This window comes from Diadema antillarum, unplaced genomic scaffold (assembly GCF_040938485.1).
Source record: "Diadema antillarum isolate AM-2024a unplaced genomic scaffold, OU_Dant_1.0 seq00002164_RagTag, whole genome shotgun sequence".
NCBI classification, from domain to species: Eukaryota; Metazoa; Echinodermata; class Echinoidea; order Diadematoida; family Diadematidae; genus Diadema; species Diadema antillarum.
Window position 1 is genome coordinate 38,819 of NW_027272803.1, and position 25,864 is coordinate 64,682.

Consider the following 25,864-nt stretch of genomic DNA (forward strand, 5'->3'; position numbering starts at 1 on the left):
ATATTGAGTTGCATCAACGAAAAACTTTGAGTAATTTCAGTTAAAGCTTTGAATTGATTGATTGTAAAATATTCAGAACTAAGATATTGTTCATTATTATCTTCACCAAAATTTACACTTTTAGTATGAGAATTTTTAACGACGGAAGCCTGATATCTCGATGACTGCACATTTCACTTGTGTATGTATGCGCGCATGTGTGTGTATGTGTTTACGCTGAAAACTTCCAATGCATTTACATTCCCTCGCATTCCAAAGTACATAATATACAATAATCCCATCTATTCTTAAACTAAATGGAAGCTACGTCACAGTCGTGGGTCACATCTAAATTATGCTAGTAGATATATCTCATTTTTTCCCTTTATTTGGTATTATTATTTGATTTGGGCTCTGTTTCAAAAATCTGTTCCTAAATTTACGCATGACTTTACGGACGACTGGAATATGAAGTGCCAATACGTGTGCCCATTTTTTTTCTTACGTTTTTACACAGTATGACAGTATGTCAATATTTCATCTACATTGGGGCAAAAATACACTTTCAACTAAAAGTGTGTGTTAATATGTACGGATAATAATTATCATCTGCAAATTTCATCGAGCTATTGAAATGACAATGATTAAGAAACCCAATTAGCTTTCTGTTTTTTATTCACAACCTCTGATTATTTGGGGCTTACATGCAGCCAAACAAGCTTGCTTTAATGCAGGTCCCGTCATACTCTTCTATTTTCACAACCCTAACACCGATATTTACCAGTTGTCATTAAAATTATTGTCTTATATATACATGTATATATGCATGTATATAATTAATACTTTGGTTACACTGAGATTAGGCACGCTGATAGGATATTAACACCATACTGTTGATATCACTGTGAAAATTCACTTTCATCCCTGACGAAGGGGGAGGCCTCCGAAAATTTCGATTTTGAATAGAAACCAATTTGCATTTAATGCATTCTTGAATCTTGACATTACTATATATATATATATATATATACATATATATATATATATATATATATCTTCCTTTGTTTCTCATCGACAAAGTACAGCAATTTATACTCATATTATTTAAATGTAACCCAATATCAGAAATATGAGTTGAAATATGAACTGAATCGATTTTACTAGGTGGGACTTGGATTTAGAGGGTCGACATCGAATAAATCTTGTTTTATTGTTGTTGAAAATCAACAGATCTTGTTACTTTCAAAATTAATGATCAATTAACGACATTGTAATATCCAATGCGCTTTATCTGACTGCAGTCGGGTACACGTCACGAGACCGCCACCCATGAGTCATACATCCCACGAGTTATGCAGCCCACAAGTCATACAACCCACAAGTCATAGAGCCCAATAGTTATACAGACTACGAGTTCGACATCAAGTAAAATAGGCCCATGAGTTATACAGAACTTGAGTTAGACACTAGCAAATAAGGCCCATGCGTTTGACACTACGCAAAGAAGGCTCACGAGACCGATATAGGCAAAGAAGGCCCACGAGACCGACAGGACGAACAGCGCCAACTATACACCAAATAAGAGTGCGTAATTGAGCAGGGTGTCCCGATAGTAGCATGAGGAAGAAATGAGTGATGGGAAAGGGAATTGCTATGGTGTTCCCGCGTCAGTTGCCTTCCCTCATCCTTTGGAATTTATAATATTTTCATTTGTAAGTGCGTGTGTGAGTTTCCGCAAAAATTGACAAAATTCACTAAAAGTGTGCTCCTCATCTTTTCACTTCACATTCCAAAAATGCAAAGCACCGTCATTTGCGTATCAAATCCTCGAATTTTATAGGTATACTTGCTCCCCTTCCTAAAAACAAAAAAGAACGAAGAACAACACTGCGTACGACAATGGTTATCTTAGCCTTGTTTGATACTGGGGGGAAAAATGTCACTGCTGGAGGAATTTTAGAGTAAAAGTTAGATTGTGACTGCACTTTTCTTTCTGGCATAATTCGAGTATGCTGAGTTGATAAAAACAAACACACAAACAGTTTGCAAGCAAAATTCAAAATAGTGCAGCCCATCTAATTTGCATAGGCAAATTGGCTGCCAAATCCTTACTTTTTATTCTTGTAGGCTATTACTACTCGGAAATTCTCTACAGAAGTGACAAATTAGCATTGCTTCAATCGCACAATGACATAGAAGGGCTGCAGAGAAGAATTTAGTACATTATCATTCCACAACACTTATTAACACGCAAATTACTTTGAAAATATGCAAAACCATGCATATAGCAGCATATTGCTAATGTTTTTATCATATTTGGAGTCATAGGGAACACCGATAATGGCGTGTTCATATAGTTACATGAAGATCAGATTATGAAAGACAAAAAAAAATCAAGAAATCTTATTGCAGTCAATAATAAGAGAAAATAATGATGATGCTATCTCATGTACATACTTTATCAATGTATCATTTTGCCAGTTTTGCATACATCATTATTAGTCTAAAGCTTAATTATGATTAAAAACTGTGTCAGGGACTACTTAACAGGTGTAATAGCTAAGAAGATATTTTTCTGAACAATTTGAATTATATTCAATCATAATTTTCATTTAGAACTTTTTTATAATCACTATTTACAATCTTGCGCTTGATAGTGTGACGAAAGTTTTTTCTCTTTTTTGTCATTAATGCAACACCCTGTACAGATACATGTTTGCAGTTTACATTATAGAAGGCGCTGTTTATTCTGTCGATCTCGCGGGCCTTCTTTGCTAGTGTCGGTCTCGTCAGCATATTCTCCAGTGCCAGTCTCGAGAGCCTCTTTAGCGTAGTGTCGGTCTCGTAGGCTTTGCTTGCGCATGGACGAACTACACATGGACATTCATCATTTCGTTAATTACTGCAGGCCTCTGTCTATGTCAAAAGTGTCACAAAAAGATTGTAAAAATTCTTTCCTGCTTTGATCTTTTATCCGCCACCGGCAATCCAGAGCAAAACACAACGCACCTTGAAGACTCTATTAATCAAATGTTCATAAGATATATTATCTTAAATCAAGGAAAATGCATGTGTAGTTGTGGTATGTATTCATTATATCACCGCTCAGGTATCTACATTGGCGAAGTGCAGATACTGTTAAAGAGAAAGCTAACTTTAAAGCTGATTGATTATGATTTGAAATGTCATTTTCCATCTTTTCCGCACATTTTTCTAGAGTAAAAAGAGACAGTAGAGGAAGCGGATATGTATGTGTCACTGTTAGGCAAGGTCGTTTTTGTGAGCGATTGCGAGCGAATCTGCACTACTCAGTATCCAATCAAATGACACAAATTTAGTCATGCTCTGACGTTTGCAGCTTCTCATCATTGGCGTTTCTTTAAAGGCGTTTCCGCCTGAAAAGGTGCATCAGGCAATTAATATCAAATAAGACTGGAATTAGGGAAACAGTTCCTTTGTCAGTGACGATGCATGATTATGCAATCATCATCTTCGAAACACTTGTATGTATACTCATTAAGATGCGCGCAGTCAGGTGGCGGCGGATCTCGTACTTCACAGTGGTTGGATTCGTTAGTATAGGTCCATGGTTTGCGTAGGGTCGGTCTCGTGAGCCTTTTGTGCGTATATAGTGTCGAACTCATGGGCTGTATGACCAAGGCGGTTCAAGATATGGAGTCACAACAGTCCTAAGCTAGGCTGACACTGGCACGATTTTTGGCCACGATTTTGTCGTGGCAAGTCGTGCCATTTGGGGGCACGAAGTGGGAGGCTCCAGCACTGTTCACGAATAGTTCACGCATAGTTCACGTCGAGTTCACGAATAGTTCACGAATACGAGCCCATCAGTGTCCACATTTACACGAACTGGCACGACGAGTTCACGCATAGTTTGCGCATAGTTTGCGCATAGTTTACGCACTTCCCGCATTGGCACGACGAGTTTGCGCAATTCGGACGGTGTCGTGCCGACTTGGGCACGCCATATAAAAAGGGGGCCTCCCCAACCCCTGGTCATTTTTTGGATGGGCTGTGGAAGAGACAACATGCTGAATGCCAGAGACACAATCATTGCAGAGAAGAGAAGATGTCTATACCTGGCAGCTGCTCTAGAGCCATTCTCCAAAAAAGTGTGCAGTTACAGTTGTACAAATGACAAAAATTCAACATCAAAGATTTCATTCATGTTCTATCAATTCAGAGAGTTTGATTCCTTAGGAATACAAAACAATCAGTGGGCGATTTTTGAAAGCACATATTTTTTCTAGAAACATTTCCAAACGCAGAGTCCTTTTTTACATGTTAGTAGGCCTACCATATATCAGCTACGTTACCAGAGGTAACATAGAAAATCGTTGATTGTCTGCTTATTTCTCGCTTTAAAATGGCAATGCTTATGTAAAACCACAAGCTTAAACATAAACAAACATCATGAAAACAATTTGGAGTCAGCCGTGATCTTATGTGTAATAAAAATGATCCTGATTTATAAAGTGAAGGCTAAATAAAAAGCAAGAAAATAAATATATTTCGATTTAAAATATGTTACCTTAATTTAACTTTGTACCTGCATTTGAATTATATCGATAATCTCATTGATTATGTATGAAACATCATGAATAAGTATTACACTTCTCATAAATAGCAAATACCAGGTAACATCTCTGTCAGATTAAATACATTCTGGATCGGAAGAAGAACGGTGTGTGGTAACGTATCTGACGCATCAAAAGTTCCGTTAGCATACGTTTCAGACCAAACACCAATCATGCCAATAAATTTATTTTAACTTGTAAGAACATCACAATGTGACTATTTTCGTTAAAACACCACACTTCTAAACGTAAAAAAACCCCAGGATTTCGTCATAGGTAGAAGATAAGATAACCCTTCGACAAAACTTTGATATACGAGAACCAAACAAACACAAATCAACAATTCTTTTTATCTGATATAGTTCCGACATTTTGTAATTACATGGAAGACGGTAAAAATGAAGTTGGAAAATATTTCTGTGTACATGATACGCACAAATCAATTTTTCTTTGTTCCTGTCCGTAATGAATTAGGTCTCACGAATCGACAAACGATGGTAACGTATCTGACAAAGCATTTATGTTTATTGACACATTTAACTACCGATTTACATCAAACCCAGATCACTCAACCATGTGATTAAAAGCAACCTGATGCAAAACGCTAGACGTCATTAATCCTGCAGTCATTTTCAGAGCATTGTGCAACCAAGGAAGTGCTCTTGACCTTAACCATGATACTGAGCGCATTTTATGTAGATAAGATGCAGAATTATAATGAACAAAGGTATAGAGCGTTCATGTAGCCTCGTTTGCAGTAAAGTTGACAGCATAAGGTGGGTACCAGACTTCAGCCCTAAAAAGTCCTAAGTTGATTTCTACAGACAAAAATTTATTGTGGTATACAAAACGCTCACACACACACAAAACCTCAACAAAGCAGAAACAAAATGGATTTCTAACATATCTGACGGCACTTTTTGTAAATGCCATAATTCTAAGGGATAATATAGGTTTTCCCGGCCAATTTCGCACTTTTTTCAGTCCAATTCCAAATTTGTGCAATCAATTTAGCACAATTTAGCCTAGTGGCATGTTGTGTATTTCAATTTTATAATCTTTTCATTCAAATTCATTTTGGAGCATTCAAATTATCTTTAAGATCATTCGAATCAGCACTTTTTCAGTTCAAATTCGTAAGACAAGCACCATTTCCCCAATCGTTCGTTCAATTTAGCATGATATACTGTAGTCTAGTGATCACGTATACGCTGCGCTCGTTCATTCGAATTTATTCTTGGGCATCCAATTTCGCATTTACTGCAGTCAATTTAGCAAACATGTTAATGCTTTTATTCTTTTTTTTTCCATTTTCACTCATCATAGGTGTTGTTTGCAAGCATCTTAACATTTCATATTTTTGTATTCATTCTTTATTCTGATATCCCCTTTGCAACAGTACTTTCAAAATATGTGTATGTGTTTATAATGTTCGACAGCATTATTTCATTCACAGATGCTTAATCTTAAGTTTGTTTTGACATTAATTGGGAGAAGGATTACATCGTGATTATTTCTTTCATCTGCATGTTTCATTATTTTCATTTGGTGGGTGCTATATTGCGTTAATCATCATTAGGAATCAAGTTCTTGGATCAGCTCTAGCCATCAATTTATCAAGGTTATTACCCTCAAATGCTTCTATGATTTTTTCCCGTCTTCTTGACTCGTACTGCCATGACTGGACATAAGAAAGTGAATTGGATCTATGGTACTGGTTATGTATAGTTCTGATAACATGTATGAAAAGGGGTGTTACAGAACAACAAACTATTTAGGGTCAAAGATACGTTTGCTATCTACATTGTACTTAACAGTGTGTGGATGAAACAAAGATTCACACTCAAATACGTATAAATCACGGTTCTCACCTTTTCAAAAAAGAAATAACATTACGCCAATTTGAATGAACATGTTTGGAATTTGACTGCCCATATACGCGAAATTGAATGACTGAAATACCATTTTCCGCCAGTGCTGGCGAATCTGAATGACTGAAGAGCACGTGCCAATTTGAATGCCCGTTTTACGAATTCGAAAGGCACATGTACGAATTTCATTGATCGAAATGCTAAATTGAATGAACAAGTTGCAATTTTGAATGACAGAATGTGCAGCGACGAGGATTTTCGCTAAATTGAATGAACCTTTTATCAAATGGACTGACAAAAGTGCGAAATTGGCCGAGAAAACTTATATTATAATTCTGGTTTAGATGAGGATTCAGATTTTAACCTTTTGCAAAATAATCAAAATCCACTTATACTTACGAAAAGTTTATTTGATGAAAATCAGTTTAGAAATGGATGAGATGTCCATAGTAAAGTAAAAGGACATGTTAAAAAAAGTAGATCGGCCATCACATTTTGTTAGGACCTCTTTCTTTTACTTTATTTTGGATATCTTGGCCACTTGAAAACCGATTTTCCATTAAATAAACTTTTAATTCCTTTTAGAACTGCATGTTTTCTTATCAAGTTGTATAGAGCACAATGTCAGGCGGTTAAATCCGCGCACAAAAGCGCGCGCCGATACATTTCATTGGTAACGTATCTGACATGTTTGATGGTAACGTATCTGATGGGCCGTTACCGTTCTCACACTATTATTTACAAAAATATTAATTTTCTTCAGTAATTTCTGTTGTGTGATTTACTGTTACCTAAAGTATTCAAAAGTACCGGAGCTTTGCTTTCATATAACAGCATACTTTTTTCTAAATGAAGCAAATTTTAAGTAACGTATCTGATATCAGCTCATCGTAACATTAGGTTTCCACGGCTTCCACGGCCACGCTGCGACGCGCACCAATTCTATAACAAGTCGTTAACAACACGTGAACTCGACGTGAGCTGTTCATGAACTATTCGTGACAGTCGTGGCAGGGCGCCCACTGCCACGCACTGGCACGCATGGCATCCTCCCGCATCGTCCCGACGAGTTCACGACGAGTTCACGAACAGTTTGCGCATAGTTCACGACCCGGTCGCGATATTTTGTCGTGACCAAAATTTTGAACATTTCAAAATTCTCGTCCCGACATGGCACGCAGTCACGACGGGTTTACGCACACTTCACGCCAGTTTACGACTAGTTTGCGCACTGGCCCGACTCGAGTCGTGCCAATGCGTGCCACAAAATCGCGCAAGTGTAAGCCTAGCTTTATTCGTTCTGATCCCATGCTCGAAGCCACCACTCAAATATATTTGAAGTATGTGTCAAACTGGATCTGTCACTCAGATGCGAAGAGAATTGACTCGTGTCTCATTGCATAATCACCAGCCACTTTCAAAAGAAGATATGTCTTTGTGATATGGTAATTACTTTTCGCTATCCCCACTTACAAACGATGGGCGGTAGACAACGGTAAAGGCACGGGGGTGCGCGAATAGAAATTGCTCAAATATTGCTCAAATAGATATCAAACTTACTCGACTCTACGTATCTGTACGCTAATCTCACATATTAATTTATAAAGAACTATACTTGAAGATGATACCATATTAGTTTCATTTGGCGGAAATAAGGAGAAAAGTGATAAAACCGGCTTTCCATGAGGGTAAAATTTCAAACACTTTCACAAAATACAGCTCAGATTTACACTTTTGCACATATTTTCGAACGGAATTGACTTTCGATTTATGTGCTTTATCATTAGGTGAAATTTCATTGCATTTGATATATAAACGAGCAGCATTCAACCGATATTATGTTAGCGTTGAAAACGAATCTTCAGATTGCTCAGAAAGATGGCGGCTTCAAGCATCGAACATCAAAGGCACAAATGCACGTGTGGAATTCTTTTGTCCATCCATAGAAGACCGACAGCTGATTGAATAATTATAGTCAGTTGTAACTCCATCTCTCGAACCTCCTTGGTATGACTCGTGGGCTGTATAACTCGTGAGCTGTATGACTCATGGATCTATTTCCAATGTCGGTCTCGTAAGCCGTATGGTTCGTGGGTGTAGGTCTCCTGGGATGACCCCCTGCAGTTTGCGCTAGCAAGTTTTGCATTGAAATTTCTTACATATTTCTCCTTTCCTTGTTTTCTGCTAGCCTTCTGTTCTTTGCCCGTTCAATTTTTTTCTCTGTCTTGTTTCTTGTTTCTCTGTCTGTGCAAATGTAGATTTGTTTTGTTTCGTTTTGTTTTGTTTTTGTTTTGTTTTGTTTACTTTACCTGCGAGACACGACCGGCCCACTTAAGACTGAAGCGCCTTATGATCATGCCAGCTACGGCAGGGACAATGATGGTGACCAGCGTGGTGAAGATGTTAATGAAGGGAATCTTGGTTTGCTCTGTGGTCCATCTCCGGGAGTAGATAAAGAGGTTCAGGGGCATCATTCCAATTGCTGCTATACACGACACCGTTGTCATGCACACACTGATGAGAGAGGGACAATGATTGTGAGACCGTGGTTAAATGTGTGCAGCGATATGGTCGAAATTCAAAAGATACAAGGACGAAATTAAACAATAAAAATGTAGATATATTTATCTCTATTTATACGTCTACTCTGAAAATAGATTTCAAGGATAAGAAAAAAGGCGCAATAGTAAAAGTGATCGTTTGTGTTTTTGATCGTAGCATAAGTGTAAACTATTACTTTTCTGAGACTCGTGATCATTTCGAGATTTACGGAAAATTTATTTCGGTGTTCTTCAAATAACATAAGAATATATCAATGTAGAATAAACTAAGACGCAGGTGAATAAATGGATACCTGGCAACGCTAGGGTAATAATAATGGCAGGCCTTCGGGTACAGCAGTGGCAACTCTGAAGAGGCTACCCTGGGTAAATAAGACCTTATCATTATTATTATTATTATTATCATTATTATTATTATTATTGTTATCGTCATTATTATCGTTATTATTAAGATGAATCATGTTTATTCAATACTCGTCATGTCAAGACCTCTCCTGCTATGAGTTATATGGATTTCTTTGGTTCGCTAATTGTGAATTATCATTTTTCACATCAAAACCACTACATAATGTTATGAAATAGTGCACAATTTCCCTCTCCTGTGTGTGCGTAGTTGTCACGCTCTGTGAATAAGGTGATTTGAAACATTAAGTTATAATGATAAAATATGTAGGTTACTGCGGTGTCAAAATTGATACTATGATCATTCAGTTTTGAGGGCTTGTTTTGTCATTCAAATCCATTTTTCATAGTCGAATCTATTTTCATGCCAATCAACTCTAAAAGGTTGCCATTCAAATTCTTAGAAAATACTCCAACTTCGCTGAACGGTTATTCAATTTTGCGAGAGACGGGGAGGTGACTGCGCAACGGCGCTATTCCAGCATTCACATTCGTTTCAGAGCAATCTATTTAACAATAGTACTCCGATCTTATCTCGTAATCATTATGATCATGTGTTTTCATCCACTGTGTATGCTTTAAGCACTCATCGTGACTTTGTGTTTTCTACGTTTTCATTAACTATGTTTGCATATATAGGAACATTTGTTTATTGTTACACACTTCATGAAAGCGCATTTCAGCATTATCCTTTTCACTAACAATCGCAATAAATGTTCATTTGCTTTGATTTGAACACCAGTTTATTATTTTTCCTTAATGATATACATTATAACTATAGGCTATATGTTTTATTGGGAAAAGTACATATTTTCTTCCGCTGGGAAACGGCAGCTATGCACACCAAGGTAATTATTGATTGCAGTCTTGATTTAAGGGGAATTCATCGCAGTTGAATTAGCTGTCTGTTTCCTGGTGGTGGAGGCCTCATGGGAGGAAGGTCTTAGTGTGTCTGTACTAATGAAATATATTTACACAATGTTCTCTGAAATATGAAGTCGATGTTATGCCTTGCAACTTGCGACCTGAAGACAAACGTGCGAAAATGACCGCAAAAAACCTATACAAACATTGAACTACATCCAATATTTATATATATATATATATATATATATATATATATATATAAGAAAATTAGAATGGATGATGAATTCTCTCAATTCTTTTGGTTGGCACCGTCTTGACAGCATACGTTATTTTTGTACGACTCTTCCAGCCCTAAACGCGAATTTAAGGTCGCAATGATAATGGTAATTAATATACGTAGCAGTTTATAACATTATTCTTGTCATTAAGTTCGTGTTCTTTAGCTCACCTGAGGCATATGTCACCGTCTGTCCAGAACGTGAAAAGGTTTGAGACGGTGCCACCAGGACAGCACCCTATTATTAGCAGTCCGAGTGCGAAGGGGGGCTCAAGTTTCAGCACGAGGGCAAAGACGAAGCAGATGAGCGGCATGGTGATGAACTGCGAGGCAAAGCCGACGAAGAAACCAACGGGATGACGAAACTATTGAGCAACAAATTCACACCATCATCATTATTATCATTGCCGAGACATTTGCTATTACAGTGTACCATATTACTATCACTCGGATTATCACATTGTAATTATCGTTGAACTTCATCAAAGTTAGTAGTAACACATGCAGCCTGCATTTTTGTTTTCTTTGCCTCATCAGAGGATTTATAATGTGCATAATCTGACGCATTGTTTACATTCAAAGGTACAAAATGACTGTACGACTCAAATTACACCATGACAAAATGATAATTGGCAAGACAGTAATTTTAACAAAAAAAAAGATAAAAAAAAGTATTCTGTTTAATTTTCTTTTTCAAATAACACGCAACAACCGTGTTGGAAAAATGCTTTGTCTGGTGTGACTGATATTCTATTCATATTCTTTTCGAAATTTCTCTCTAAAAATTTGTTTGGCTGCGACTATTCTTTTTAATCACTTTCCTGTAATTTTGTGATCTCCAATAAATTTGTGAATAATTGAAAACCTATAATAAGAAATAAAATAAATTTATTTCCACAGTCTACCTTGAGTAAATGTTGAACACTGACCGTCAGCTTTACTTGGAATATTATCTGGTAATATTTCTCTCAAGTATTTGAGGAGGGGCTCATTCAATTTGCATGCAACAATTGCGTGTTTTACATCCTTATAAATACAACAATTTAGACATACAGCATCATTAGATTTTCTCCATCTAAAAAGGTGATTTTTCTTTCAGCATATTATAACTTATAATCAAATGTCAAATTAAACTCTCATAATTTGTTTGCTCTTATCTGAACAAGATTCTGTTTAAGACTGAATTCAAATCAATATTAGCCTTCAGTTTTTCTTCCTAATGAAGAAAATATGAGTTTGAACATATATTTGTCGAAGGAATAAGTTGTGTACACGATCACTACTTGTATCGTATCAGTAATAGGGAGTTTTGAACTCGTTCTCTTGTCTAACATACTGTTAGATTCTTCCTTCGCCCTCTCGACTCACACACCTCATGGTATCGCCCGATTCAGTCTTGCGTAAACAGATACCATCATGCCTTTACTTCGTCTGCAACGCGACTGTGATTTGATGTGCTAAATTCAACGAAAGCAATCTACCGTAAACAGATCTCCTTGGTAAAGCAGACCACTGTCGAAAAGAAAGCCTCAATAATAACCCCAAGCCAAGCAAAAACAAACGGACAAACAAACAACAACAACAAATTATCATAGACCACGTAGATAATGTGCCAAATAATCTGAACACTTTTACTGATTTACTAGTTATACAAATATCTTTCAGCGTACGGCAATATCTAATGTATTCCCACGCCCTTAAGATTTCCTTACAAGATTTTTCAATTTTACTTGTGATTAAGAATGTTCTTGTCAAACAAATGAATGATCAAGTGCCGTGATAATTATGAGAAAAGTTAAGCAACAATGGCGCTTATGACGTTTTCAACGCTCCAAAATATCTAGTCGAAAAATCTACCTAACTACTTCAGTCGGAAGCTGAACAATTTCCTCTCTGTATCAAACATTTTTTTTTTTCATACCGTCTTTACTGTATTCTTTCAGTAGAAAAACCATTTTAACTTTTTTTTTCTGTTTTCCAATTCCACATCAATTTAAACATATTAATTATTAATGCTTTCTATCCTCTTCAACAGATATGAAAGGATAGAATCAACAATTATGAAATCAGTAATTTGATAAGTGACAAACTTTTAAATACAGCAACTTCCTAAAATACTTCAATTTCTTTTTGACAAGCTGTCAAGTACTTTCAGCAGTTTCGTCATCTTTTGCTCCTTGTTCATCTTTAGAGCTTATGAAAATGCATATAATGAACTACGTATTTCACAGATTTGTTGGCCATAGCAGGTTATGATTCTCCAGGTTCCAACTACAATAGCTATCTCCTTAGGCTTAGTACATCATAACTGTTTGTTCTTTGTTTATTCTTGGACCTGGCACATCCCCAAATTGATGCGATTAGAATTCCTTTGATTTCATCCCTAATAAAAAACAAAACAAAATAAAACAAAAAATCCAAAACCAAAACGTATCATCTGCATATTGCAACACCTTTAAACTAGGATACTCAGCCATGTTTAGAGGGTTGATATCGTTAGTTTTTGTTACTCTTTTTTTTTCACGTAAATTTAGTAGCTAGGATAAATGACAATGACGACAATGGGCATCTTTGTTGCGTGCCTCTTTTGATATCAAAACTTCTAGAAATCCAATCATTGACCAAACCAAACTTAAAACATTTGTGTACAGGATAGAAATCCATTTGCAAAATGACTCACCAAAATGTAGCATGAATTGAGAAATCGTACATATGAAACATCAAAGTATTGGGAAAAATGTGCTGGCATAATTGTTCTAGTTTGACCATTTTTTCCCTGATGTATTAAATATTATCTTATGTCAATCTCATAGTAGTGACTGCCAGACGACCTTGCATATAACCTGTCTGATTTCCATGTACAAACTGTCTAATGACTTTCTGTACTCTTGCAGCTAAAACTAGAGAGGGGCCGTCAAAGGCGGCAGACCCACGCCTAAGTACAAAGTCGGGGTAAACATAATGTGCATTCGGTCATCTACCAGAATTCGGCCACTTAATTGCCAGTGTGCTTTATCACCAGCCAGTGAGTTCTACCAAAGATCGTACACTGAAGTGTACGATCTTTGGTTCTACAGTCACATCACACGCAAATCACATAATTACACATACGGTATTAACACTCATTCACGTACAGGAAAGTCCTTAAGTCTCCTCCAAAAATCCATCGAAAATCCCAAATTCCACCGTCAAAAGTGCAGAATCGGAACTTTTCCAAGCGCGCGCGAATTAAGTCCAGTTTTAAGAGTATTGTCTACGCGACGGGTCGCGGAAAAAGCGCTAAAAATCGAGAAATACGCCGTTTTCTTGCGGGATATTTTGATTATAGCAAGCCGAGAGTGTGATGATATCAAAGGTCGTATGAGTGTACGATCTTTGATGGTATCCACAAAAGCAAAAAAGAAAAACAAAATTTACGTACCCCCTAGGCAATTACCCCTATGATTAGTGTCTACGGGAATTATTCAATGCAAGGGTTGAATGCAAATGTCTACTGCACCAGTATTCGGCCACCAACGAGCGCCGCAACGTCCCCGGTGCAATTTTGCACCAACAGTGTAGAGCGCGATGCATTTTCAGCGGCCTTGCACACGCATTGACATTGAGCACGCATATCGTGCAGTGTGATTGCGACCGAGCAAAATGCTCCTCCAACGAAAAAAACAATCAATGTTAATTTGAAAAATCATCAAATATCAAAGGTCGTATGAGTGTACGATCTTTGATGGTATCCACAAAAGCAAAAAAGAAAAACAAAATTTACGTACCCCCTAGGCAATTACCCCTATGATTAGTGTCTACGGGAATTATTCAATGCAAGGGTTGAATGCAAATGTCTACTGCACCAGTATTCGGCCACCAACGAGCGCCGCAACGTCCCCGGTGCAATTTTGCACCAACAGTGTAGAGCGCGATGCATTTTCAGCGGCCTTGCACACGCATTGACATTGAGCACGCATATCGTGCAGTGTGACTGCGACCGAGCAAAATGCTCCTCCAACGAAAAAAACAATCAATGTTAATTTGAAAAATCATCAAATATCAAAGGTCGTATGAGTGTACGATCTTTGATGGTATCCACAAAAGCAAAAAAGAAAAACAAAATTTACGTACCCCCTAGGCAATTACCCCTATGATTAGTGTCTACGGGAATTATTCAATGCAAGGGTTGAATGCAAATGTCTACTGCACCAGTATTCGGCCACCAACGAGCGCCGCAACGTCCCCGGTGCAATTTTGCACCAACAGTGTAGAGCGCGATGCATTTTCAGCGGCCTTGCACACGCATTGACATTGAGCACGCATATCGTGCAGTGTGACTGCGACCGAGCAAAATGCTCCTCCAACGAAAAAAACAATCAATGTTAATTTGAAAAATCATCAAAATACGGGCCAGTTTGTGATGACGGAGAACGAACTTTCATAAATCTAGAAGGACATAGTCCCTCAAATAGGCCTAAACGTAAATTTCGGAATTCTTACGAACATTTGAGCAGCGAAGTCGGATCGTTGGGGAGTTTATGTCTTCGTATGGTAGCGGAAAATCGCAAAGTGAGAAACGGGAAATTTTCGGAATGGTCACTATACCATGGGGTCAAAACTTCAAGGTCACACAGAATTTGCAAGGGTCAACCGATTATCACCAAAATCTAATCGATTCTTTCCTGTCATTATCCAAACATTCCCTGAACATTTCGTGCAAATCCGTTTACCCGTTCTCTTGTTATCTTGTACACAAACAAACAAACAAACAAACAAACAAACAAACATACAAACAAACAAAAAAACAAACAAACAAACAAACAAACAAAAAAAAAACAAAAAAACAAACAAACAAACAAACAAACAAACAAACATACGGAACCCTTTACATAACCCCCTGCCGATTTTCATCGGCGTGGGTAATGACTGTCATTTCCATAATCACACATGAGGTTCGCCTTTCGTAAACAGCAAGTTTCGACATCAAGACCTTTTTGTTTCGTGTTCGACAAGAAGCGTGTTACGTACATGTAAGACTCAGTCGAAGCATCAACAAGCAATGTTTAACCTGCGGCCAACCAGCGATTGACCCCGAGATTCCATCTGACCCTGGCGCTTTGTTTTTCTACGAAGCAAATACTGCATAGGGCTTATTTACATTCCTCTTTGCAAAGTATCCCTTCACACCTTTCTTTGTTTTCATTTTATAATGGTCTGTAACTTTAGAACTTGATATACTTGCTTATATTATTGGTATCATGTTTTTCTTTTTATAAAACTTTGAGTGATATTTTACAACTTCTTCCATCTATAGTGGCGTAATATCTTCATTTTTACTAACGATTCAATTAACATTCCTACATTTGCATTGTACCATTTCTTTCTTCTTTGATTTGCTCCTTTCTAGACCCCAAAAATGTTTCGTACTTTTCTTTTGTTCTTTCATTCATAGTTATCTTATAAGAACTCTGATTCCAGCCCTTTTAGATTTGTGTTTATATAACTTCTCTAATCTGTCTATTCTCTATTTTTTCCCCAAAGACATTTTTCAGGAAACTGAAGATGATGATAATTTCTACAAAATGAACCTATGATTTCAGAAGCTTTTAACTAATAATCAACGTCATCAAGTTTATCAAGAGAGGTGCCATTATGCTATTGTGTGAGTAGTCGGGGAGTAAGGGAGCTCCTGCTCAATTTACTTAAAGTATTTGTTTTTACCTTCTCTCGGACAATACCGTTTTCAGAATAAATATTGGAGGACATGCATCTCGGTGATTTATGTGACCGTGCATCACAAAACCAAAACAAAAAAAAAAAACCCAAAACAAAACTGAAAGGGTCAACCAATTCAATATTGGGTTTCCCGTATTTTCTGAAATAGTTATTTTTCTTCTAGATTATGCTTAAAATTGGGATCATAAAATGAGTGGGAGAGTGTGTTTTTAACAGTTTTCGACAACCCCTCATTTTGTAGAGTGTTGTGATCAGGTATGTGTTAGAGGCCCCTTTTCATTTCTTGAAGATCCTTTGCACACTCTTACACTTTCAACTCTAATAAATTTTGAAAAGATAATGCTAATGATTTGAAAGGTAGCATTAATCATGGACAGAATATATCGATACAGCATGCTCAATTTCAGCTTAATCTGATGATATCTTTATTGTTGTTGCTCCAGTGGTTTACATCCTGATTTTTGTTCCATTCATCGCACAGCCACCACGGCTTAGTGAAGATTAAGGGCTTGAATAGACCCTGTACTTCAGAGCCTTTTTTCTCAGTTCTCATTTTCCAGAGTGTGTGCTTTATTCCCAATATTTAGATAGTTTAAGAGAGTCCGTCTGAATTGAGTTACACATCATTTTAAAGCTTAGAGTCTGCTCTTTCAGAACCTACCCTTAACAAAAAATTCATACTTGACGACTTTTTGTTGGTTTTGTGATGCAGGGTCACTATTTTTTTGGAACCACTTGTGGACGCGATGGATCAGATTTACAGAATGTACACAAATCTGGAAGTGCAAGATTTTATCTTTAAAGGAGGAGCACGAGCTCCAACATCACAAAATAATTTTTCATTATTTACTCTACCCCACTATCTGGCATGCTTTGGATGCCACAGATACACTTGTCAGAGTTCGTTATTTTTGTTTGCTCCCGTGAAAATGAATGATACAAGAAATTAATGTTGTGGATGCTACATATGTAAGATGACTATTAAGTGAAATTGATAGTGAAGTTGAAAATTACGTAATTTATGTATTGCTAAACTTTAGGAAGAATGTTTTGTGATGAGTGTAAAACTTTAATGGTTGGATATATGTGGTTTAAGAAATTATATTAATCGGAAGAAAATTTTCCGAGTCTTAACGTAATAAATGTTAGATATAATCATCTTTACAAGAAACACATAAAGCACGCAAAAAATTGAATTTCTTTCGGAGAAACCAAATGAAAGGAGCCTTATAAATTTGTACATGCATCAGACTGTGGACAGGGAGTTCTGATCTTAATTCGAAATGGTTTTAATACAGTATATTTGTTATAGAGTGATACCTGATCTACGTGGTCGTTATGTTATTGTCAAGGTTGAAATATAGAAGATGCTATTTACTATTTGAGATATTTATCCACGAAATGCCATCTCAGATCAGAAAGATTTCCGGTCCTATATGCAAGATACATTGCAAAATGCAGAAAATATGAGTGATTAAATTTTAAATATTAGGTGGCGACTCTGATATTTGCCTTAAACCCCATTTAGATAAAATAAGAAATATAATGACCATCATCAGATACTTTAGGTTTTCCCATTCATTTTCAAACTTTTTTCATTCAATTTCACAAATTTTTACTTCAATTTCGTCGCGGGATGTCGGGAGTAGGCCAATCTTACTTTCAAATTATTCGTCTTTCGTCGTTCATTTTCAAATAAAGTCCAGTCAAGTTAGTCATTTGGCATACATTTTCGTCATTTACAGTTGAAATTCGTCAGTCTCTCTCGTAGCACTCAAAACAGCAGGATCGATTTCGTCTTTTGTCAATCATTTTCGTTAAATTTTCATCTATATTCGTCTCACATCTCTACCCGCTGTGATTTCTAGTCATTCATGTATTGTTTTGTTCTGTAACCGTTCACATATTACATTCAGGGGTTAACATACACACAAGTGCCCCCCCCCCCCCACACACACACACATGCAGAACCACAGATACAGACACACATACACACACAAGCAATGCGAGTACACACTGATACAAACAGACGTATCGTCTCGCAAACGAAAACACTGACAAACGATTTATAGGTAAATATGATTAAAGACAAAATTTAAGTGTAGAATTGTCCCCTGTTTAATGTCAAAGAATGGATAACATAACTATGTTTGCTGCTTTCCAGGGTACAAAATTTAAAGTTTGCTTCATGCATCATGATGCGAAAACCTTAACATTACGAGTTCAAGTTCAAAATGTGACACTGACATACTGTCCTGGGTTATGACTTTTGACTGTCATTTATCCTTCAATCAATTTTCGTTGGCAGTCTTGTATTTCGTGTGTATTGTTAAAGCAAATGGAGCAACTGATGACATATTATATAGACATGAAAAGTCATTGCGACTGATCGACCCTACATATGCTGGGCAAATGATTTGCCTTCAGGCCGTGTCAAACCTTTCCAGGCAAGCCTTGCATGTGACTTGGGAAGAACAATATTTACTACCCTGAGGTCCCTGCAGATGACCTGCACATGACAGTACCTTTTAGCTCGTATCTCAACCGTGGTCGCCCGGAGGTGCACATACATGCAAATCCTTTTTACCTGCAACCATGTTTAGGTCCATGCTTGTCCTTTCTGGACAAGCTACACAGGCATGTTGCTTCAATGGGGAATTTCCAGCATACCGGACAATTTCTGAGGGCGGACAAGGATTTGGGCGAGTTTTTGCATACATGTGTCTTACTTGCAGGATGCGTTTTACTTGCGGCTATTCTGTGGAACCTGTGTGCCAGGCGCGTGGGGGCTGACAACTCAGTGAAGGAATTCCTCTGAGAAACGGCAGAAGTCCCACAGAATGTCATTACCATGACCGCACACGGGGACTGCGAAGTACCTGCGTGGGAGAATTGCCTGCGAGGTGCTGCCGCTATGGGCCTCCTACTGGCGTTCTGCGTGGACCTCTGCGGCAATCCCCGCGACTCAACTGGAAACAGTTTTGGTCATGCTCAAAACTTTGCTGCGAGTTAATCGGTCTTGAGTGCGCACCTCCGGGCAACTAATGAACACTTCAAACTGCGTAGATTTTTTTTTCTCACTTTCGATATGAATTTACAGATTTGGAATAATATTGGATGTCACTTGCAAAACTTCTTACCTGAAATCAAGGATCATTCAAGTAAGTTTGATCTTTTCCATCAAATAGGGCAAATAGATTATATTGGCAGATTCACAAATACATGGACAGTATGTCCCAAAAAAAAATTACAACGGGACCCCCCGCAATGATATCTTTAAGAATAGCGAATCAATCTAAATACAAATTCAGGGTATGAAACTATAACTCATTGCCCACATCTTACAGAAAACCCCATTCGATTTGCTCCAGTGGTCAAAGAGAAATGAGGAATTTTGTAGATGATGTCGGGAATCTCTTTTGTCCAAGTTCTGTCTATTATTCACGCACTAGAGCATTGAATTGCTAAAATTGGAAAAATTAGACTCATGACATGCTTTACAACAATCTACATTTCTCTGTGACTGCTTAACCAAATTGAATGAGGCTTTCTGCAAAATAAAGCTAAGATGTTATATTTTAAGGCCCCGACGTAGCACTTAGACAGGTCGATCATTTTGGATGTTATCAATTCGAAAATTTGATTGTCATTTTTGAGGGACATACTGCAGTATGTCCCACAAAAATTACAATCAGATTTTCGCATTGATAACATCCAATATGGTTATTTTTTTTCAATGCTACTTCAGGGTCTTGAAATATGACATCTTAGCTCTATTTTGCAGAAATCCCCATTCGATTTGGTTAAGCGGTCACAGAGAAATGGGGATTGTAGTAAAGCGTGTCATGAGTCTGATTCTTCCAAGTTTAGCACTTCGATGATTTTGTGTGTGAACAATAGACAGAACTTGGACAAAAGAGATTCCCGACATCCTCTACAAAATTCCTCATTTCTCTTTGACCACTGAAGCAAATCGAATGGGGTTTTCTGTAAGATGTGGGCAATGAGTTATAGTCTCATACCCTGAATTTGTATTTAGATTGATGCAATATTTTTAAAGATATCATTGCGTAGGGCCCCGTTGTAATTTTTTTTTTCGGACATACGGTATAACTAAATAATGTATCAATCTAGTCTTATTCTGCACTATCCATGAAATCTCACTCTCACAAAATTAGTGTAATTGTAATTTTCCAGAATTTCTTTGTTTTCATTGTCTTTTACGGGCAATTCCATAATTGCAGACGTACATTTCGTACACTTTAAAAAGCTCACACAACTAGACTTGATTTCATTCACAAGATTTGATACTTTTAATTTCTATCATCCATCTCAGGTAAAGTGATCACAAAATCATATTCAATACGATCAATACTTTGACCTTGATATGATGGAGAATAGGGCCGTTACAGACGTACTCTGACATTGGAATCTAAAGTGGAAAACTTTGTGAATTGTGGGTACTTTCCAGCATATTCATTCTTTTTCATTTCAATTAGATGTTAAACAACCCAAAAGTGCAGAAATGAAGAATTATTTTCTTTTCTAATTAGCCATTAATTGCACCCTTTTTGTGTTACGGACGTACAGTTACAGACGTACGATTTGAAATTGTTATTGATTTCATTATTTTGATGGATTTTTAAAGATCCCTTTACCAGAATTAAGTGACTTCTTATGCTGTAGGGTCTTAAACTTATAATAATTTTAGATGGCAATCACATTTTTTACTGAAATGTGCAAACACCTTCCCCAAATCATCACCTTGCATACAGTTCGTGCTTCACTGAGCAACAGGATGATTACATTATCCAAAGAAATATCATTTCGTGGTAAATTAGCTGGTCATGTTGTAGCCTATATCATTTTGACAGACACATTATGGTCTAGAATATTAATTCGTAGAAAAGAAATTCATTTAATATTGGAATCAGATTTAATTGATGCCACCATAAAACTATCTAGAGATCCATTGCTCATGTATACAGTACACACAAAGCAGTGCAGAAATGGTTTGCGCCACACATAAAAAATTGATGGTGTAGGCCTACTATATTTTGCAAGCATTTTAAACAAAATCCTTTCAAACATATCTGAATTGTAGCTATACCTGATCAAAGTTTTGAAATAAAAAGATAGATACATTTGTACATAAAAACAAATTGACAGTAAACTATCATGATGACCAGAATGAGTGAGAATAAAAAGTCTATTTTAATGTGGATGTTGAAAACACATCATGGTGTCTCTTGCCCTATGAATGTGAGTATTCCAAAAATCTTTTATCTCTCAGCATGTTAAAAACAAAATCTTATTGGTTTGTATGGTTAAATTGAAGTACTAATTTCACTTTTTTTTTGTCTTGAAAATAGTGTAACATGGAATGATTGAGACTTTAATGGAAAGAAGGACATAATTTACAGAGCAAAGAGTTTGAATGCGAGTCCCAGTCTCCAGCTACTTGTAAACTGACCACGATTGCCATCAACTGTTTGTAGTGTGATTTTTCTGGCAGTGTTTTTTTTTTCTTCTTTTTTAAAGGAAAATATTTGATCTGGTGGCTGAGGCCACCTCCAATGACCACTTGCAATATGCATGACATTGATCCTGAGATTCCTGCTCTTAGTGCCCCGATTTAAAGAACCTCACCAGGAAATGTTTCCCTGTGATATTCATCTAAAACACTAAATCCCCAACATTTACATCAAGTTTATCATTCACTGAAGTGTCATCTTCAGGTATCTCATCTAGACTGACAATGGAATCATAGATCTTAAACTTGTCTAATTGGACTTTCCTGTATTCTAAAGCATTAGGCACTTTTGATACTCACATTATGCTCCTTGTATAGGCCTAATGACTGTGTGAGCATTTGGTACAGGTACAGCTATTTGCAAATAGCTGAATCCAACTTCTCTCTCAGTTGATATTATTTCCTTTATTAATCACATATTTTGTGGGATTCTTAGTATTTCTACCTCATAGGTTGTTTGTGGGGTTGCTGTAGCTGCCCGCCCAATTTTCACATATGTCATGTATCTCCAAACTGCTTTTTTCCTCTTTTTTTTTTTACAGTACTATTTTGTCCATCCACTGAGAGCACACTTTCGTTGTACACCCTAATACCATGAGAAGTAGTGACAAAAAGCCACTTTATCATTATCTGCACTGATATTTTCCTTCTACTTTTGTATCAAGGAAGACTTGGCTTGAACTGGGTATGTGCACATCTGAAACCACATGGACAGTGGGTAGTTAAGGGTATATTTTGTTTAATCCTAATCAAGATTTGCTCCATAACTGTATAGATCTATAGATGTTTTGCTTGTGTTGTATAGCTCATCTGACGCAGTAACAGTGCTCTTTGTTTTATGGCATTAAGAGGCCACTTCTAACTCTCTGTCTCCTGATACACCGTGGCCAAAAGATGAGAGATCTATGCAATTTAGCATTTCCATATAGATCTTTCTCGGAAATTTTGAATGTGTGCGATGCAATTTACCAAAAAAAAACCCACCCCAAAACAAACAAACAAACAAACAAACAAACACTGCAAATGAGTTTAATTAACAAGTATTCCAACTTAATCGTAGTTATCAAGATGTTCCATGCTACCTTTCAATTAAATCACAAATAAATATCAGAAAATAAAATCGAGAAATCAATCCTCATGAAATTATAAAGCTCACATACAATCACACTATATGTGTCTCTTACAGATGTACACTTTTTAACAATAATTAACTTCTTAGATTATTACAGAGCAGAAGTTTCTTTATGAGTGTTTCAGAAGAGGGTTATGAGCTTACTTTGCATTGGTATTTTTCTCTTTACTGAGTGCTTTATTTTTAAAACTTGAAAATTTTTTTGTTTTTTTGTTACGGACATACATGGCCCAATGGGCTGAAATTAACGATTAGCGCGGAGTAATTACACAGGTAAAATTGATTGTCACTGACGAATGTTTGTTCACTTATCTACACTCTTCATACACAAAACCAAAAGTGGTAATTTCACATTTAGTGAAGGAAAATATAATGAAAACAATTAGACAGCATTTTGGAGATCAAAATGCACATAATATTTTCTCTTGTTTGAAAAGGATTATATGTGATGTACGCCAGGTTTGCTTTTTGGCAAACCTGGCAGCCAGGTTCGCTTTTTGGCAAACCTGGCAGGGCAATATTTTCTCTTGTTTGAAAAGGATTTTGTGATGTATGCCAGGTTCGCTTTTTGGCAAACCTGGCAGCCATGTTTGCTTTTTGGCGAACCTGGCAGGGCAGCAAGGGTTCGCTTCTTAGCGAACCTGCAGCCAGGGTTCGCTTTTTAGAGAACCTTGGAGCAGCATTTTCGGTAGCAAATGCCATTTTGTTTTTGCACATAGATGGATAAATTTTCAACAAATTTTTCCCAAAATCGAATGCTTTTTTTTTTGTAGACTGTTTCGGAAAGTCTCTTTTTATTTTGGACTGGGTTATAAGTCTTCTGCGTATAACTTACAGGTTCACGTAGCTGGCCATCTTTTAAGCTATCAAACTTTAACAACATCATGAACCCACCTTTTAAAGTAACTGATGTACTATTCAACAAATCTACGAACTTTTTGAATATTAAATTTTTAATTTTACTCTACTGCTCTATGTGTCAAAATAAAAAAAAAAAGTAATGAAACTTTAGCATTCAACGTATATTACCCGATCTAGTATTATGGGTTCATCTTTGCTTTTTTCCCCATTTTTTATTGCTCCGCCACGAAGTGTCGCCGGAGACATTATTCTCTTTTAAGTTCAACATTTGTTTTTGCATGAAAAGTTATGGCGGTGTTGACACGGTATTATCACGGATCCGTGCGGTGCAAACACGGAGGATGCGTTCTTTACACATTGGACGGCGTTTTGAACACGGCCCATCTCAAACCACCGTGACCGCCACGAAAAATTAAGCATGTTTAATTTTTCTGGCGGTTCTCCGCGGTTCTCGGGGTTTGTGACGGATGAGGGACGGATGACCAGGGTATGTGCACGGTGGGAACACGGTCTTTGGCGGAGCACGGCGATTTGCCGATCCTCCATGAACCGCCATCTAAACCGGCGATGTGTGATCGCACCTTAAGAGCAAATATTGTGCCATGAAGTGCGCCGCCACGATAATTATTTCTTGAGTGAGCATAACTTCCTGAGCAGGATAGGCGTTTTATGGCTAAAGCGCACTGAGTTGTAAATGTGATGGAATCTGATGATGAGACAGATGATTTGTGCCAGTAGAACAGGTTCATTTGTCTGAAGCTGTTCCGGTCGAGAGTGATAGTGATAACACATCCCAAGCTTAATGTGTCCAGGTTCGCTAGTCTACTTACTTTGTGACCATCATGCAGTTTATTGTGCGTGTCACCATTGACAGTGGTGATACAGGCAACATGATTAAGACCTCCACGGTTGTCTATCTATGGCGTCATTATTCCCAGTTCACAGTCCGCCCACTATAAAAGCCGATGGGTCTTCCCTCCTCGATGTCGATGAAATAACACTTACCCCTGGAGAGGGATTATGGATGAATCAGTTACTATAACAACTGAGAAGGGAGAGTAGCGGGGGTAGGGGACTAATGGAGGGGATACAGGGGACCTCTGCGTCTGGAGGCGAGGAAAGCTCTGGCGGGCAAGCTGGCTGCGTATCAGAGATCGTCTCAAGTTCGTTGTCCTCAGAAACCTGTGATGACCGCGGTATCACTGGTAGTGGGACAGGTACCTCTAGGCACTGAGACATCTTGACGCGATAAGAAGACTTTCTGAGCTGGGTACCGAATTATTTTTCGAATATTGTACCTGTTGGCTGTTGCTATCAACAGATGAAACAAGATAGAGTTAACGGGCGGTGGTCTTGCTACGGTCGGACCTGAAATATACAAGACTGCTGATGGTTGGCAAGACACTGTTCATGCTGGGTAGAAATGAGATCTGCATCTGATAGTGGGATGTGACCGTGGGTGAATTGATCCCGCTGGATCCACATGTCGCGCGTAGACATGCCACGAGAATGTAAGGCGATTGTTAAGGTATGAAGGAGTGTTTGCTTTGTCTGAGATGGATCTTAGACTTTGCAGCATTATCCCACACGATATCAGAATAACGGACCATCTCCAATCAGATTCCCTTACCGCAAAGTACCCCCAACTAAATGCTTGAGATAAGATGCTGCTAAAAGTATGCTTGACATGGAGGCATCATCCTGCGCTCTGGGAGTCTCTTTTCCTGCCTTGTGGTGTGCAGTGCAAAAGAAGGTTGATTACTTAAGATTTGCATTGACTACAGGTAACTTAATGAAAGGACAATTCGTGAATTGAAGAAGCATTAGAGGCATTAGGAGAGGCGAAATACTTCAGCTCACTTGACTTGGCAAACGGGTATCTTCAGATATCAAATAAGGAGTCGTCAATCGAGAAAATCGCATTCCGAATCCCATGGGGCTTGTTTAAATTGCCCAGGATGCCACAGGCCTCGTGAACAGTCCGAGTACTTTTAAGAGGTTTATGGAGATCGCGCTTGTGAAATTGAATATGGCTGAGGTCATATTGAGCTTAGATGACATCCTCGGG

General features: G+C 37.6%; 1 protein-coding gene across 1 annotated transcript in view; it reads right to left on the reverse strand.

The window, feature by feature from the left end:
* LOC139714114 (ileal sodium/bile acid cotransporter-like) overlaps positions 1-25,864 on the reverse strand; it is a 48,117-nt gene that overhangs the window by 16,799 nt on the left and 5,454 nt on the right. The window contains exons 2-3 of the mRNA XM_071625836.1: positions 10,724-10,917; positions 8,755-8,959 (exon numbers count right to left, since the gene is read on the reverse strand). Of these exons, the coding sequence (XP_071481937.1) occupies positions 8,755-8,959; positions 10,724-10,917 (399 nt within the window). The remainder of the gene's footprint in view (positions 1-8,754; positions 8,960-10,723; positions 10,918-25,864) is intronic.